The following is an 18,943-nucleotide window of genomic DNA, read 5'->3' as shown; positions in this document are numbered from 1 at the left end:
GGAGCATCATGCTCGAAGATTCACAGTGGCTGGTGCAGAATAGTGCACAAAGCTCTTGTGAACTAGGCATGTGTGACAGTAAAAGGAATAAAAGGATAAAACTCCTCCATGAATCCTGTTGTCCCACACGCTATTGCAACGCCCAGTGTTTGCAACCCAAGAGAAATAGTCTCACCTCAACCTGCAGCTTCATGTCTTCCACAACGGAATCACCTCGACCAACCTAAGCAAATCCAAGTGCACCTCGTGCAGCTGAAGCTACCTGACTCCTCAGCTCAAACAGCCTCCCTACAGAAGGATCAAAGCTTGTTTGGTTTTTCAAGCAGCTTTTTGGCTACTCCTCCGCCTTCTATCATGGATTCCAGCAGTATTTGCACAGTGGCAAAAATTCAGAGACTGATTACCCTGTGACATGCAGCAGGACGTGGGACAGGCGGCAAGCACAGCARCATAACATTATGTGCAGACACAACTTTGCTGCTGAATGATTGACAATAACTACCGGATGTCCCTATTTTCAGGATACTGTCACTTGTGTCATTATCCACCAGGGCCTCTCTTCRGAGTCTGGCATTATTCACAAGGGAAGAATTAGACTGAAATCCAGCTGCAGAGTAAGCAGATTTGTTCTTCTGTGCAGACAGTCACAGTGCTTTAGAAGCTCAGTGCACACACTGTGTAGCACTGGTAATTTTCTTACTCTCAGGACCCAGAGGATATCATTATAATGACATTCCTTCTGGTTTTCACTGTGCCACATATATCTTATGATTTCATACTTAAAAAGAAATAATGCAATGTTCTCTCTTTCTGCACCTGACAATCTGTTTTTCTTGGAGCTCAAGCTAGAAAAGGAAGGATGTTGCTTTTACTTGGCTCATCCCATAATCTCACCATGTGGAAAGCGCCCCTAGCACAGGGCTCGGCCCTTTGGCTATTTCACCTTTTTTGGTTTAAATCCAGATTTTGATCCTGGCTTTATATGATGAGGGAAGAGAGAGTGCTAAGCACAGAGCAGCACTACCCAGGCTCAGGTAAGCAAAGCCTAAACCCAAACATYGTTTGGTCAAACCCACAGTATGAAATGACATTAACAGAGACTGACTTTAATTGCAACTGCTCCCATTCTGCACCCCGTTGCAGGTTCCAGGTGTGCAAATGCTAAAAGCAGTAAAGGGAGAGAGTTGACATTATTTATTGCAGCACTAGCATGCCACAAATAGGACTGAGAAGGGCCTAAATTACGCATTACCCAACTAAGAGCAACAAAACAAATCTCGAGTGCTCCTCCTCTCCAAAGCTCTGGGCAAGGAGACACCCTAAGCACTCTGCAAAGCACGTCCGAGAGGGCCCTTTCTGTTTAACCAGGTTKTCTGAAGCCTCTCTGCTCAAGTTGTTCTGCTCTGCCCCAGAAAAGGCCTTGGTCTAGCCCGTGGTTTGTGCCCTCTTGGCTAGAGAGGCCACCACAAAGCAGATCGGCCGCCTGGTCGCCAACTGCACTGACAGCAGAGCATGGAAGAGAACACGAAGAAGCAAACTGTCCTCCTGGGCAATGAAGAACGACAAAACAACAGTGCTAAGTATGGGAAAAATGGCTTCCTGAGAAGAGCCGAGACCAGTCATAGAATCATAGAATGCCGAAGGTTGGAAGGGACCTCAGAGGTCATCGAGTCCAACCCCCCTGCTCACGCAAGATCACCTAGAGCACGTGGCACAGGGCTGCGTCCAAGCGGGTTTTAAAGATCTCCAAAGAAGGAGACTCCACAACCTCTCTGGGCAGCCTGTTCCAGTGCTTTGTCACCCTCACAGTGAAGAAATGCTTCCTTAAGTTCCTGTGGAACTTCCGATGCTTCAGTTTGAAGCCATTTCCTCTAGTCCTATCMCTGYCCACCACTGAAAAGAGGCYGCCCCCCTCCTCCTCACTGCCTCCCTTGARGTATTTATACACRCTGATCAGGTCCCCCCTCAGCCTCCTCTTCYCCAGGCTGAACAGGCCCAGCTCTCTCAGCCTTTGCTCAYAGGGCAGATGTTCCAGGCCYCTGATCATCCTSGTAGCCCTGCGCTGGACTCTCTCCAGCAGCTCCACATCCCTCTTGTACTGGGGAGCCCAGAACTGGACACAGTCTCCAGATGTGGCCTCACCAGGGCTGAGTAGAGGGGGATGATCACTTCCCTCGACCTGCTGGAGACGCTCTTCTTAATGCACCCCAGGATCCYGTTGGCCTTCTTGGCCACCAGGGCACACTGCTGCCTCATGGTCAACTTGTCGACCACCATGACACCCAGGTCCCTCTCTGTGGGGTTGCTCTCCAGCAGGTCCACCCCTAATCTGTACCGGTGTCCAGGGTTATTCCTCCCCAAGTGCAGGACCCTGCACTTGCCCCTGTTGAACCTCATGAGGTTTCTCGCCGCCCAGTCCTCCAGTCTGTCCAGGTCCCTCTGGATGGCAGCACAGCCCTCAGGGCTATCAGCTACTCCACCCAGTTTGGTATCGTTGGCAAACTTGCTGAGGGAGCACTCCAGCCCTTCATCCAAGAAGTCCAGTCCCCAGAAGTCTTTCCAGAAGTCACGGGAGAAGCTGCATCTCTATCACCACAATATACTCCAGGCCTGGGAGCAGAAGCTGACRCATGGAAACAATAACACTCGGGCTCTGCTGCAAACCCAAAGGTGCCCAATGCAGGTGTAGGCAGGAAGAAAAACTTCTTGCTCAAGGATCACGGCAAGAAAGAAAACACATTCAGTAGCTGCGTAGTACTGCATGGGTGCATCAAATCAATAGCGTTTGAATATAGTCCCATAGCTAATCCAGGGGAACAAAAGGGTAGGGTGCAACCAGCACAGGTTGGCCTTTAAATAACAAGGTGTAGAGTGGCAAGGCAGCAGTCCCTTGTACTTACCTCTCGGGCAGTCTAGCAAGGCTTCCCTTAACGCCTCCCGCTTTGGGACCGCCTTGGCGCGGGCTCTGCGGCGGGATGGGTCCCATGCARTGCTGGGGACCCTTCTGTGTCTCAACAGGTAGCACCAGCTGCCAGGCAGCCCTTCACTGAGGAGCAGATATCTGGAAACGCAGCCTAAAGGGTGGTTGTGGGGCCGATGTCAAGCAGCTAAATCAGCAGTTACGTGAATTGACCTCACCTAGCCTGTGTGCCTTGGAGGCAAAGCCCTCTTCTCCTCCCYGTGTGCACATACATCACAGAAACCCCTCCCTGCAGTCAATAGTGCAGGCAGTGGTTTGGCTCCCTCCTGGAAGCTGGATGCCAACATGCAGCAGGAAAGAGGTGGCACCATTATCTTACCTGATAACATGTTCCCAGTGGGCAGCAAGAGACAGTTATTTCCCCAGCAAAAAACTCAAGCTACCGTCTCAGCCGTGAGGTTCAGACAAAGAGAACGAATGAATTGAGAGCTCACCGATAAATGATGCCTCTTTCATGGAGAAACATAAGGGCTGAAATAATTTCTGCAGCATAGAAGCGGGCCCGATCTTCGTCGAAGCGACGCGACTTCTGGATATGGAACATCAAGTCCCCGCCATTTACGAACTCCATGACAAAGAACAGGCGATCCTTCACACACGCAAACACAACAGACATGAACAGCGTTAATCCTCCACCATACAGAACTTCTCAGAACTTCTAAGACAGACAGACTTCCCAAACAAAACCAGACCAAGTACCCACCAGATAACCGGGTAAAAAAATCTGATTTTTCTAGGAGCAGAGGCAGGGAGATCTATCAGTGTCTCCTCACCTTCCCAGATTTTGCCCCATTCATATGTTGGTCACATGCAGATTAGGAATCCCAGCAGCTTTGCCTTTATCAGGAACTAGCTCCTGGAGAGTTTCCTGGACAGCCCTGGGCCTGACTGGACGACATTTCTCTGGGAGCACCTCTGAGCAGTTACAAGAGAAATCTGTAAAAAGTGGTTCACTCTCTACTAAATATTGTAGTTTTCTCAAGAAGGACATTACTAATGAGTCTGAAACCTCTCCCTAGTCTAGAGGACCTCAGGAGTGGGCACAGGTTCATGTCCCACAGCCAAAGTGGCGCAAACCCACGCAGAGGAACCTGGGCTCAACGTGTCCTTTGGACATGAGCTCGGGCTATCCCTAATCTGTTTTCCAGAAAATCCACCTTGTTTTGCAGAATGGTATCTCCAGCCATACCCTTGCATGGCAAGTGCCTTTAAGACTTCTGGATCTCGGCTTTCCTCATAGCTCCAAGGGATCTACAGACCTTTGTGTGATGAAGATACTGATGAGGATGAAATATATACCCCAGTTTGTGCTGGGCAGACCAGCAGCTGATCAATAAAGCTCAGCTCATTCACCACAGCTGCTGATACTTGGGTTTTTTTCCCCTCCATTGTTTTGGTTAACATAAAAGACTACAGGTGGGGATTCACTGGCATAAACTGCACATTCTACAGTCTGGATACTCAAACACAGGTTGAATTCGTGCAAAAAAGGCACTTTCTTACTGATAAAGGAGGATATCTTACTTGTAAGGGAGGATACATGATAATTTGGCAAAAAAAAAATAGGCCCTAGAACTGTTTTAAGCTGAATTTAAACTTCCATTTTAGTACAATGCCTTAGTACATGCAGCACTTAATGCTTCAGTTTTACTGAATAATCTTGGGAACAAGCAGACTGGAAAACAAGCACACAATCCACTTGAGAGCAGCCAGCCCTTTAGTGCTACTATGGGCCCTTCGCTCCCCGCTCCACCTCCAGCCCCCTTCCCAGAACAGATATTAATCATCCGCACGCTGAAGTTTTAAACCCTCTCTCAATTTAAGCAGATAATCAGCGTTGGTCTCCATGTTCTGGCAGCTGGCCAACTCGAAATGCCTGCTGCTGTTAACATCCCGAGATGCACGGAGCAGAATGCAACCAGGAATCCCTGCATTCTTCTCCAGGCCGGAGCAGTAAAGCAGATGGGTCATGACAAAGGAGGACGATGCTCTTTCCAACCCATCTGGGGCCCTGGTAACCCTCATCTCTTACACTGGAGCTTTCCTGGTGCTTCGGTATTCCCTGTTGCCTCCTTCCATGACGATCTCACCATGTGCTTATCCAGCCCAGCCTKGCCAGCTCTCTACTCAAGCCCAGACCTCCAGAAATCCCCCCTGAAAGATCTTCTGCAGGAAGTCATTTAATTTACCAGCAACTTGGCAAGGCTGTGTGTGTATTTATGCAAGTACTGTATATGCTTGGGTAAACACGCATACAGTTAAGAACATATATTTTCCACTTTTTCCTTAAAGGGGAGCTTCGGGGAAACAAAACTAACCCTTCCTCTGTTAAAACATACATGTCCTGTTCCTCCAGGGCTGGCAAGACGCCATGGTCCTTCTCAGACTTCTGGTGGAACTAGTATGCACTACTATGTTTAAAGGAGAGTAGTTTCTCTTCTTTCTCAAACGTGTAGGTGGGCACCCAAACAGCCTGTGTTGAAATGTGCATCCCTGCTGAATTACACCCATCTGAATTAACAGTTTTTTGCAACAAACACAGCTCTTGCTTCASATGAACTGCAAACCTGCATGAGTATCACTGCGTGTGTACACACTGCGGTCACACATGCAATAGCTAAGGACTCACCTCCACCCATGGGCTCATTCACAGGTCAAACATAACTAGGGATTATTTAATTGCTGAAGCTCTCCCATCTAGGCTTAACTGAACTTTTGCCTTGCCAAATTTGTTTTCTTTCCTCCTTTCTTTTGGTCCAGTTAATTGTCTATCCAATTTACAAAAGCACAGAAAACCGGAGAGGTTACTGAGGAAAAGAGCAAAATGGATATTACAAATTCTTCATAACAGAACACTTGYGGCCTCAGACGGGGCCTCCTGTGCACCTGGAAGCAAATATTAGAAAGATCAGTACTAATAACTGTCTGCTGGGGACCAGGATCTAAGAACAAAAGCAACATTTTATGTCTTTATTCCTATGCAAGGTCACCAGCTTGCCAGACTGCAAAGATCAACCCCTCTTCTATGGTGTGCTGAGAAGACAAGCTTTTCAAATAGTTATATTTTATGAAAAATGATACTAATTTTTAGAAAGCASTACAGAATAAGAGAAAACAAATTACACAAAAAGAGGGCAGGAAAGGGAAATCTCAAAATAGCAGATGGTTCAGCTGCTTGTATGTTTGACCCGACTCCACCAGTTCCCCTGGGCCCAGGTGCTCAGAGCACAAGCAAGAGGAGGCWCAGGTTAGCTCCGATTTCAGGTGGCAGATGACAGCTGGTCCCATGGGAACCCCCTCAAGGGCTAATTTAGGAGAACTGTGTGTCCCCTGTCTTGGCCACTCTGAACAGCAATTAGGAGCAGAAAGTTGATATGCTTCACAGGGCTTAATGCTGAAATCATGGAATCAGAGAATGGTKGAGGTTGGAAGGGACCCCTAGAGATCATCCAGTCCAAACCCTCTGTTCCAGCAGGGACACSCAGAGCACGGGGCACAGGGCGGCATCCAGGTGGGTTGGGAAGATCTCCAGGGAAGGAGACTCCACAGGCTCCCTGGGCAGCCTGTGCCAGGGCTCGGGCACCCTCACAACTGTTTCATATTCTGCAATGCRCAGAAGTTTTCACTAATCTATTATCTCTGTTTGACTCTGGCAAAAGAAAAAAAGCGAATTTGAGTCAACAGGAAGTGGTGACGTTAAAGACTTCACAGCAACAGCAGCCACATGAGGAAATCACATTGCACCATTTCTGGACTGGGATTGAGGTGAATAGAGCTCCAGAGCAATTGTTACTGTAAATCAAAGAAACACTTGAGGGAAACAAAAAGTCCATGGGGTCAGAGAGGCTCATTCCAAGGCCTGCCTACACCTAGATATTAACCCTGCCAATTTCACAGCAAGAGAAAGAGGTTTTTATACTTGTTATTTAATTTCAGTTTGCTATGACCCATGATTAGCAGTGATAGGGCTGTTGGAAGCATAGGCAGTATCCTAGGGTCAGAGCTTGATAGCAGTTAAACTTACTTGCTTGGTTTATTTGCTTGTGTGTTGTCTTAGTGAGGTATCAGTGGCATTTGATGTCACTGATGGGATTTGAAGTCCTCAATTCCTAAACCATTGGGTGGCACAAGCCAAATATTGGTTGCTAACCCTTGCCAATGTAAACATCCACCAAGCTCCATCTTAAATGAGAGATTGGCTCTATGCCCAACGCCACTAGAAGACTCCACTTGGAACCCTCACACCTTCCCTTTTCATTGGCACAGGGGGAAAGGAAGATAGTCCAGAACATCGTTTCCTTCCAAACACGAAAAGAAGGGCCAGTACAACAGCTAATTTCCACCACCTCCAGTTAGGAGCCATAGGTGACGGCCACCAAAAGGACCTCTCCAGCCCACCAGAACAGGCTCTGCACAGCAGAGCTCTCCCAAGCTGCTGCTTCTGCCCGTACTTAGGATGCTTCTGCAGGAGAAGGGGCTGAGCTACTCAACGCAGAAGCAATTTTTACACAAATGATCTCTTTAATTTGATATTTAAGGCATCATCTGGAAGGAATGGAGACCTGGTGAAATGTGGTTTAGAGCTGGTCCAATTAAAAAAAAAAAAAAGTTGTCTGGCTCTGTAATTTTGCTAAGTTTGCATTTCATCTTCATGAGAGTAATTTGTGAACACAATGCATTAGAAAAACAGCTTTGGGCCTCATCTGAGTTCASTGAAGCCAAAGGGCTTCCCCAAGAAAACAGTCATTTTTCACTGTTTTGGCAGTTCATGCTTTGCAAGAGTGGAAAGCCGGCTTTCAAAACTGTCTCCATAGAGAGACAGCTGTGTCACTGCTTCACAGCAAAAGGTTCTTGCTTCCAAAAAGAGTAGTGAGGCTAAAGAAGCTGCAAACAAACGATTGCTAGATAATCCCAAGAGCTGGCAGGCGTCCTCCGTGTGCCCGGTGTTCCTCCTCTCCCACAGCAGTCACAAAAACCCAGCCTGAGGTCTAGCTGGAAAGYAGGCAAATAAACCCTGGTCTCAGGACCCGGCTCCCGAAGGTCCCTGTCACTAGCAATGCAAGTGTCCACGTGGGCCAAGGCACAGGACCCCGGAGAGGAGCACTAAGCAGGTTTGTTTCACAGTGATTATTTTCCTARGGGTAACACAGCCAGGAGCTGTGCTCAGGCTATTTGCAGTGCCCTGAAAGGCCTCTCGACCCTCGCCAGCCTTGTGACCGGYCCCGAGCCCCCGCGAGCTCCCTGCTGCTCCCAGCTAAGGGGTTTAGACAAGCGCAGGCTGCCCAAAGGCGCTCCGCTTGACGAGGTCTCACAACGGGATGGGCTTACAGGTGTCAGCAGATGGGGCCGAGACCAAGAGGGAACTGCTGGAGCCACCTCTGCACGCCCCAGCGCRGAGCGGCTGAGCTCGGCCCCACGTCTCGGCACGGCGTCACTGCGGCACCCAGCTGGCTGCGGTGGAAGACGACTGACTGCTGGCACTCAGCACAGAGGAGAGCACTAAGCACCATGCCACATCCAACAGGCTGCAGAGAAGGTTTCCTTCTTTTGCTGTTTTCTGTTTTTTCAGCCAGAGAGGTGCAAATTCAGCACGTGCAGGAACGGAGTAAGCAGCACGCTGCACTTCCCAGAGACCGGCCTATAATCAGCGAATAAACCTGAAACAGGGGCCAGTTCCCTCATGAGATTCATTTTTAGCTTTTTCATCAAAGAGAAAGCCACTCCCAGGGCTGGGACAGCTCTCACTTAAGTCCATGCTCTGCTATTTTACGCTGCTGACAGCGGCTCAGCGCAGCCTTCCCTTCGCCACGGCAGCAGGGCACGTAAAGGTGGCCTGGAGAAGAGCAAAGTGGCCCTTCCAACCCATATAAATGAATTGCCCAGGGTCCCTCAGGGTAAGGACAGCGGCGGGCACGCAGCTCGGCATAACCCCCGAGCTAATTCCAGGCAGTGCAAGCTACGGGCAAGCTACAGGTGCTGCGGGTCCCTGCTCCAAAGGGAAAATATAAAAATCAAGAGATTACCCACACCCTCCAAGYTTCTACACGTGTTTTCTTAACCACCCTGCTGAAATTTTAACTTTCCAGGCTGAAGTGCTTTTGTAATGCAGAGTCAGATTCGATGATTTCTCTGGAACAACACACCCTTTGAGATACACGGGTGAACATATGTGCTGCCGCCTTCTTCATCCCCTCCCCTCAAGATGTTTTAATTCACAGTAGGATTACACAGTCAGCTCAAYTTACGACCAGAAATTTTCACTCAATCCACATGCCAAGGGATGATTTTTTTTTTTAATAACTTGTGTTCATTTTTATCTGTTTCACTGGAAACAAAATGCTCCACTAGAAAAATCTCAGGCATTCGGTTAACCTATTAAATCACATACAAAAACTCTCTGTTTTTGTATGTGAAAAAGAAAAGCATCAGCTCCAAAAGAAAGCATCAGCTTCATCACTAMATCAAAACAAGATAAAGATTTAAGACAGAATGAGAGATTAAAATAAAACCCGTCCACACACCAGGCCTTCATATGTGGCATAGGGAATTCCAACCCTCCATCCCCTTCACAGAATCACAGGATGGTTGAGGTTGGAAGGGACCTCTAGGGATCATGCAGCCCAGCCTTCCTGCTCCAGCAGGGACACCCAGAGCACGGGGCACAGGCCGGCATCCAGGCAGGTTTGGAAGATCCCCAGAGCAGGAGCCTCCACAGCCTCCCTGGGCAGCCTGTGCCAGGGTTCCGTCACCCTCACAGGAAAGAAGTTCTTCCTCACCTGGAGATGGAAATGCCTRGGTTTCAACTTGTCCCCATTGCCCSTTGTCCTGTCACTGGCCACCACTGAGAAGAGCTTGGCTCCTTCCTCCCTACATTCTCCTCTCAGGTACTTATGCATAACGATCACATCCCCTCTCAGCCTTCTCTTCTCCAGGCTAAACAGGCCCAACTCACGCAGTCTCTCCTCTTGCGAGAGATGCTCCAGTCCCTTAACCATCTTTGTTGCTCTCCACTGGACCCTCTCTAGAAGCTCCACGTCCCTCTTAYATTGGGGAGCCCAAAACTGTCACCAGTAATCCAGGTTTGGCCTCACCAAAGCTGAGCAGAGGGGCAGGATCACCTCCCTTGACCTGCTGGCAACATCCTCCTGATGCAGGCCAGTATTCCATTGGCCTTCTTGGCCATGAGGGCACACTGCTGCCTCATGGCTAACGTGGTGTCCACCAGGACTCCCAGGTYCCTCTCTGCAGAGCTGCTCTCCAGCAGGTGAGCTCCTAATCTGTTCTGTACTGTACACCTGAAAGATCAAAACTAGCCAGACCCAGAGAGGAAGAAATTCATCAATGAGGAACCCTGCTTGACTATATGACACTACACCCATCACCCACTAATCAAAGATCTGCAGGATGTGTGTACCCCTCCACCAGCTGCCACTATCATGGTTATCTCAGATGAGAGCACCTGTATAAAGATCAAGTTCTTTTTCCAGCTCTGGTATTGCTGTTGCCAGTTCATCGTGATGAACTTGAGACAGCTTTGGACTGCTTTTCAAAAACGTTCACTGCCKGCAACATCTGCCAACCTCAGATTGTGTGGGGAAAGCTAGAGACTTCTACAAGCTAAAGGTCCTTAGAAAAAAATACATCCCCCAAATGCTGCCCAGCGACTTTGCCACTTRGGTTTTGTGGATTCATTCTTGCACCTTAAACACTTAACCAGTCAACACGGCTGGTTTGGGCCATGCTTAGCTCTCCTCTGAGTTTTGATAAGTTCTCTTCCAATGTGAACAGGCGCCCAGTCACTCAGGCTGTTTGCAAGCTGGCTCACTTTCAACTCCTTTCTATGCCACAACTTCCTAGATTTTAAGGCAAAACAAAAATTCTACTTTCATTTACTGTGACTAAAAGTTTGCAACAACCTCTTTCAGTAAACACTGTACTGAGCCTGACAATTTTTTTCTAACAGTTATTTCTCAGAAGCCACTGCAGGTGGAGATGGGTTTTCTCAGCTTTGTAACAATGCTGGCTCCAAAGGGCCCTGAGCAACTACGACAGGATTTGTTAAGTGGCTACAATGGTGCTAAGAAGATGACTGTAGCTAACACTTAGTTCATATTTTCACTTCAGCTCAAATCACTTCATGTTTTGCAGCACTCTGTAGTGTGGACACCCAGCAAAGTTCACAGATGCAATCAGAAATGTCAGCCTGATCTTGTTGCACCATCTGAAGTCACTCCACCCRTGGCCAGGGAGAAAGAAAAACCCAACACCACAAAAAACAACACTCTCTTCTGCCTCCACCCTTGGGCAAGACTCTGCATCTTCCTGCCAGAAAGAGACCACCACAAGATGCTACTGAACATTTCAGACAAAGACGAGCCTTTCAAGCTCTACTTTAGAGGAGAACAGTGTAGCCTCACACATCATTTTTATGACGATTTGGGCCAGGACACCATCAAAAAAAAAAATCACGGGTTTCCAGTGAGACAGCCTGCACCCACACCAAAGGCAATATGGCAGAAGCAGGAAGGTAGAGACTCCTCAATATCTCCCTGCTGGACTCCAAATGCAGCTTCCCAATGTCATCCAGGGATCTCAGGTAGAGCACAACTCCAGCTGCTTAAAGCCTGACTTCAAAGGACTTTGCAGCAAAATCTCCCTTCCCTGTGAGTTTAATACCAAAAGAAATGCAAAGTCCTACCAAACCTCTTGGAAGAGGAGAGGCCAATGAACAGGATGTTCCCGTCACCATTTTCATTTGATTTTGGTTGACAGCAATACAACTGAAGTACACTCCAGCCTCCCAGCACAGCAGCCTGGGGCTAGCAGCAGACTTGATGCTTAAGAAAGGAAGAAAATAGGCAGCAAGCTGTYAGAAAAGCATCTCAGAACTGCACGTGGCTGTCGGGTATGTGAATGTATTTAGTGGTACCTACCCAACGTGTTGATAAACCAGAGAGGGAAGGGTTAGGGGTTAGACATGATCAAAGTTATCCTCACTGTTCCCAAAGGGCTCCCCCTTAGCTCCATGCAGAAGATCAAAGAGGCCTCGCAATTTCCTTATCTCCCCCAGGATGCTCCCTGCACTGTGTCAGGATACCCGTGCATCCAACCAGAGCCCCGGGAAGGCTGCACTCCCTATCTGCACTTCCTTATCACTGCCACGCAGGGCTCTGCYCCTGGGCTGCCTTGCACCCTATGTCTACTTCATAACAGCAGCAGCTGGTGGACAACCAGGATGATGCTGGAGGTCCCCACAGGGATAGCACAGCTAGACCCCTCTTGGGGACAGGGGAGCAATCAGCCAGCTGCTATGGCTTGGTCCCACCATTTGTGTTGGTGGTTTGGGAGCTCAGGTTTGCAAAACTGTGCTCCAGGTGGCTCAAACAGTTCTGCGAGGTGAAACGCAGAGCCAGCTCAGAACCACAGGACGGATGAGGCTGGAAGGCACCTTTAAAGATCATCGAGTTCAATCCACCCTGCTCAAGCAGGGTCAGGAGATCTCCTAAGCACCTGGGAGCTCTGTGACCCGATGACCACATTGACCACAGACCTGTTGCAGTGCCCTGGAAGCCAGGGTGACAGAGGTGACAGAGTGACCTTTCCCTTCTGTGTCAGGGAGGTGGCATTAGCCTGCAGCTTTTAAAGGGGCAGAAACCTGCATCCCTGGCAGCACAGACCAGCCTCATACAATGGCACCAGCTTGATGAGTAGGTGCCCTGGAATCCCTGGGCCCCCGAGCTCCAGCAGTAACCCTGCGAGCTATTATCTCTGAAGGACGCTCGTTACAGAAAATCGTGTCCCTCTGCCAAGTTTTCATGTCTCACTATTTTTGGAATGACACACACAGGCTCTGCGGCTCAGCAGTTGTCAGCATGGGAAGCAAATCCATATAATGATCAGACTAACAGGGACAGTGCTGGGAACAGCACTGCCTGGGGGACGGTCCCCTGAAAGCACCCTGTGGTGGCGAGSAGAAAAAGGGCAATAAACATAAAATGCAGAAACCTCCCAGCGTTGCCATTCAACACCATTTGCATGGGAAGCTGATCTCCCCCAGCCTCTCTCATTCTCATGCATGRAAGTCAGGACAAAAGGATTTAAAAGGCAAACCACCTGTGCAGGAAGGATGGCTCCTAAACCCCAAGGAACAAGGGATCTACTTATTTAAACTCATTTTAATTAAAACATTCCACAATCTACATTCCCCAGGATTAAGTTACCAACTTGGCTGTTTGCACATGCAGCCTCTCACAGCCGCTCCAGGACCGTATTGTGGAGGTGTTGGGTGACACCAATGCCAGGTAAACAGAAACAAGCATTTTTTGGTGCCTGTGACCCCGAACACAGAATCCAGGATTATTCGCAGGTCAGCCCCAGCACCTGTCAGCAACTCACAGATTACTGCAGCGGGAGCCTAATCCCCTCTGACACTAAAGGATGAGTCTCAGGCCCTAGAAAAAGCAGAGGTAAATGGCTTAGGGAAGGCTGGAAGTACCCAAAGCAAGACATGCATTAAAGGGGAAAAAAAGCTGAGATACATGTCAGCTTGTGGTGAGCAAGGGAGCTCTCSGACAGAGCTACAAGTGAATTTAAATTGACCCCTGTGAGGGAACTGCGCACTGCTTCCCTTGCAGGAAGGGTGTCTGGAAACRCCGGCCTCAGAAGCTGCTCCCTTCCCATCAGTGTCTGGGTGCTCCTCAGCCTCTGCTTGCTTGCCATGCTGCTAATAGTTCCTCTTAGGCTCTAAAGACTGAGGCCTGCTAGGCAGAGAACAATATTTGTAGCTCCTACCACCTAGTGGCTGCAGTGTCTCTCAGTGAGGCTGTGTCGAGCTCAGGCAGCCTGAGCCCACCATGGGCTGGGGCTCAGCTAGGACCACGCAAAACAGGGATGCTGTTCAGAGGCAGCACAAAAGATCAGGGGGCTTTCTGAGAACGATCAGCCACTGATGAGAGTGTGGAAAAACCTCCGTGGGCTCCAAGAAAAAGCAGCAGCAACGTGGATTAACTCGAGCAAGGCCTTGCTGCTCCTGGCACTAGTACCAGCTCAGCTAACGCTAGATTACCACCACTGGGAAACACAGCAGCGTGCATCATGGACATGTCTAAGCCAGCCCTGAGCTGCCTAAGTCTGAGCAGTTTGTTGGTTAGGGTGGAACATTATATAGGAGTCTGGACTCAACAGAACTCGACTCAGATCTGACTCCTCAAAGCACCTTTAATTGCCTGTCTTGTGAGTACCACCGCACTTCAGACACCTCCAAAGTCTGCAAAGGTTCCCAGTTCCCCCAGTCTCCTTCTGAAACAAGGCAGGTCACTGGATAACCATACTGTGGAAGCAGCCTCAGCAGTGCAAAGCAGAGGGGCTCAAGATTCACTGACAGCCCCTGACCTTCTAAAACAGCTCAGGACGTAGTTAATCTTATTCCCGAGACTGGATGCCTGCCCATGCTCAGCTCTTCCATAATGGGGCTGCTAATGTGACATTTCCAGAGCTTGTGCTGTGACTGAGATGCGTGTGATGTTGGCTCCATGCAACTGAAAGTGAAACTAGATAGTGTTTTGTATAAACCTCTCCAAATAAGAAAGTGCTTTGCTATTTTAAACATGGCTGCAGGATGGCATTTTGAATAGTAGTTACTCCTCTATTAAAACAAAGAACGAATATATACATATATACATAGTACATATATATACACATATCTATTGTTTTCTCTCCAAGTAGTGTTAACAGAGGGGACAACCCAACGTCATGCAAAAAAAGAACATAAAGTTTGGCTACTCTATCAGTGCTACCAGTCAAACCCTCCTAGGAGGGCTCTGTCCAGCAAATCCCCTACTGTTGCAATCATTCCTCTCTTATAGCAAAGGGATTTAATTATGCTTTTATAAGCAACTTAAATCTGGTTATTCTGGATTGAGGTGGGTGTCACTGAGTGCAGAACGCAGACGAAAGACGCCAGGAACCACATTAGCCTGAAATCGATGCCTTCTTTTGCAAATGCTTCTCTCGTTTTTGGTTTTATTACTGACCAGAAGACGTTTCCTGATGCTGACAATCCAGCTAATGAAACAAGGTGGTATGCAGAGAGTAAGAGGAACCTGGATCTAAGCAGGGTCTGGTCACTGCAAGCACCACTCCCTTCCAGACTGACCATGCACGTGTTTAGGACGGCAAGGGCTGGGGTTTTAGCTCCTCTGACAAGAACCTGTTCTAGAAATTCCTGTTCTGGACTGTTTTACTGCTTACCAAGCTCCTTTTCATTTCCAGTCTAACTGTACCCATAGCTCGTCTAGACTCATTTAATCTTACCCAGCATCTTGACAGCTGTGTTCCCTCCTTAGTGTTTGACATCAATCAGATCCTCTTTTTGCTTTTAATTTGCCAGTCTAAACAGGCTAAGTTCTTCCTGGTTTTTTTTTTTTTTTTTTTTTACCTTTTGCAAAAGACTCAATTACCTCATCAATAAAGAAAATCTTCTCTGTACCCCTAGTAAACTACATTTATTTTTGAACAAGAAAGCAGCATGGATACAGTGACCTTAAGTCTTTAAGGTCACTGCCCTGAAAATACTCTGTATAGCCCAGGAGCACATTTGCTATTTTCACATCTACATTGCAGTTTGGTAAATAAAGCCATAGTAAAGAACAGAGCAATAAGGGGCTGAAAATGCTGCTGTCCTGGGCCTAAGCTCAAGCAGTACTGGATATTCTGGAAATTTTATATTAAATCTTCAATAAGGTTATTAAAATTTGGGCCTCRTCTCTTGATGTTATGAAACCAAAGGGATTTTCCTTGATTACGGGTGGTAACAGTGAAGTTTTGTTTCTGAGCTACAGCATGCCTGCTCTATGAACCACAGTAGCTGTATGCAAAAAAAAAAGCAGAAAGCAAAAAAAAMCCAAAACCCAAAAAAGTAATGTCTGTGACGTGGGTCTGCCCCAAAGGCTCTGCCCTAGATGAGCATCATTCTTGAACTCCATGGCTCATGTTGCATGACCCCAGGGAGAAGTGAAACAGGTGGGTGGCAGGATGGCATTTGGCTGCTGCCTTTTGAGGGCTTGTGGTTCATGAAGGAGCATGGAAGCCACAATTAAAGGACAAGTTTCTCCCGCCTCCTGTATATGCAAACTCTATTAGCATTTAGCAATGGATAGAAAGCAACAGGAAAGGAGTGTGGACACTACTGAAGCACTGCACTGCAGAAGATGCTTTGGTCTTAAGAACAGCTCAGCGCCTCCCAAACTTACCATGATCAGACACTCCCGTGGCCTCCATCCACCTTCCACCACCCCCACTAGCAACACCCATGTGCACACAAGGACAGGCTCCAAGTTGGGGTCTGAGTGTGTGATTTGTGTTCCTGACTGCACAAGTGGTAGTAATGTCACTYACATTATTCACACAATAATACTACCTATATTTCTTACATATCAGCATATGTATTTCTTAATTAATATATATTTCTTGTACTTCAGCAGTCTGACTCAGGGTCCATTTACATCTGGAAAATCCTTTTCAGTAACCCCAGAGAGATGTTAATTCATACCCCCAGTGTCCTGAGCAGCACACAAAGCCTGGGTAGGGACAGGAGGCTACTCCTGATCTTAARTAGTTTGCAGATAACACATGAATGCAGTTCAGCCAGCAGAGCACTGAGGCCCAAAACCACAGCAACTAGAGGACACTGCAGGTTTGTAGACATTTGTGCACATGCCTTCAGAAACAGTGGCTGCTTCTAAGGAAGACCACACAGAAAACTCTTCCTTTTACTATCATTTTGTTTGGAAGCTTAGAACAAGCCAGGATTTTGTTTGACAAATGCCCATGCATCAGCAGATGTGGGTGGTGGAATACAGCAGAGTGCTTGTCCACTTGTGAGCAGAGAGCTGTCTCCCAGGTCTATGGAAGTGTCTCTATGAAGGGGGAACAACTACGCAGGCGAGTGCCTCTGTCCTGAACACACCGGGCAGTGTGAGGAGGAGGGCTGTCCAGTGCTGTCCAGCCAAYCCTGCTGTACTTACAGGCGTCTGGAAGCAGCAGTAGAGCTTGGTGAGGAATGGGTGGTTCCTTGCTAAGGACAGGATGCGCTTCTCTGTCATGGTGCATTCAACGTCGTCGTCTTGAAGAATGACGTCCTTCTTGAGCACCTTCACCGCATAGAGCTGCCCGCTCTCTTTCATCTTGGCAAGCATCACCTACAGGAAAGGAGGGAACAAAGGCAAGGGCTCAGCCAGGAGCCTCTGCAGGCAACAGAGCTTCCTGCACCCTCTCACACAGCAGAGCAACCTCAGGGACAGGCTGGTGCCTGTGAGTGAGTCAACGTGGGAGCAGGGGAAGCAGCACAGCCCGGGACTCACACGCTGCTGCAGTGCCCTGCAGTGCAGGACTCGCTGGCCAAAGTGCCGGCAGAAACTCTGCCCTGGGGTCTAAGCAACCCCTTCTACTTCTGTCTTCAGTTATCGGCCTCAAATGCACCATCTCACTGACTCTGAAGGAGAGAATGAGCCCCCATACACCTCCCTGCATGAGAAATCACTGCCTTGTTTCCTTTAAAGGAAATATTTTTAATTTCTCCAAGAAACGTTGCCCGAACGGGTGCTAACACATGCACTTGCAAGTTATGCTATGGGCCCTGACATGCAGCTCTTCTCTGGATTACTGCTTTTTATTGTGAGAGCCAATTTGCTTCGCTGTCAGCTTTCTGTTTCCTCCCTTCCCTCCTCCCACTACCAGGCCTCTACACAAAGATATCCCCCCAACCAGGATAGCTCGTGGACCACATTATGGAATAACATCACATACCTTCGTATCTTCTAWATTAATGCTCCCCAAAGAGGCACACGTAATGCTCACCTTTCCAAAGCTGCCCTTGCCCAGCACGCGCAGGAAGGTCATGTCTTTGATGCCTAGTTTGCTTGCTGAACTTTCACTCACGTTGTTGCCATCCTTTAGGTTGCCTTTGCCCTCATGTCTCAAAGAAGATCGTGAAACCAGTTTCTGCAGAGGAAAATGAAGAACTACCAGCCTGCACTGAAAATGCACTGTGCCCAGAGGTGGTGGGCAGCCAGCCCACCAGGTAGGGCATTTAGGCTCTGTTAAGATGCCCTATATTGCTACAGGAACAGAAAACCCACAGGTACAACCAAGACCCCACAGCTGCTGTGTGTGACCAGCAAACCCTACCACTGTGCAGAACCATGCCGAGATACCAACACTAGCTCCTATCCCATGCACGTTAAGTGCACCCACTGCCCAGTAGATCCAAAAAACAAAAATGCTTTTTCCTCGTTTTCCCTTCTTGGAAAATTAAAGCAATAAAGAAGAAAATCGATAAGTCTCCTATGCGATATCAAAATGAGGAGGAATACAGCATTTCTGCAATGTGAGAAGTGCAGGTGAGATCTAGACCCCAAACAGGTTTGGTCTGATCTGATCCTCTTTAGTCTATATGTGATTTTAAGACTATTGGCCAAAGCCCACAGAGTGCAGGGGGATCCAAGCTACAAGGTACGTTCCCCTCCCCACAGCTGGGCTTCCTCCAGCGCTGCAAATGCAAAGGAGGGCTGTTCATTCCCACACCTGCAATGAGATGCCTCTGCGTTTGCTGGAATTCTGCCAGTATTACAAATAGGCAATTCTGGAGCACCTGTTTTTGCAGTATAGTAAGTCAATCTCCAAGGCTTCTGTGCATAGCTCTTGATGCACGAGTATCCTTATAAACTGCAAGTACTTTTGTTCAGTTTATTACTCTGAAGTCAAAGAGGTTTCTTGAGCTCCACCTTGTGACCAWTTTCGTGCAAAGCAAAATTCCCCCCTGCACAGGAAGACTTTCACTGCCACAGTCAGGTGGGGAGAACGAAAAACATCTGGAAACCTGACAAATCTCAAGGCCATTTTAAGCTTAGAGCACATTCTGATCACTTAAGTAGAGTCATAAACTCACAAATATTAAGAGGCTGT

General features: G+C 48.2%; 1 protein-coding gene across 1 annotated transcript in view; it reads right to left on the bottom strand.

Moving 5' to 3' along the window:
* The window catches only part of PRKCH (protein kinase C eta), a 106,070-nt gene that overhangs the window by 41,076 nt on the left and 46,051 nt on the right, over window positions 1–18,943 (bottom strand). The window contains exons 8-10 of the mRNA XM_026053775.1: window positions 17,837–17,980; window positions 17,005–17,178; window positions 3,415–3,569 (exon numbers count right to left, since the gene is read on the bottom strand). Coding sequence (XP_025909560.1) covers window positions 3,415–3,569; window positions 17,005–17,178; window positions 17,837–17,980 — 473 coding nt within the window. The remainder of the gene's footprint in view (window positions 1–3,414; window positions 3,570–17,004; window positions 17,179–17,836; window positions 17,981–18,943) is intronic.

This window comes from Nothoprocta perdicaria, unplaced genomic scaffold (genome assembly GCF_003342845.1).
Source record: "Nothoprocta perdicaria isolate Ctin4 unplaced genomic scaffold, notPer1 scaffold_118, whole genome shotgun sequence".
NCBI lineage: Eukaryota > Metazoa > Chordata > Aves > Tinamiformes > Tinamidae > Nothoprocta > Nothoprocta perdicaria.
This window is presented reverse-complemented; position numbering and strand designations above follow the sequence as displayed.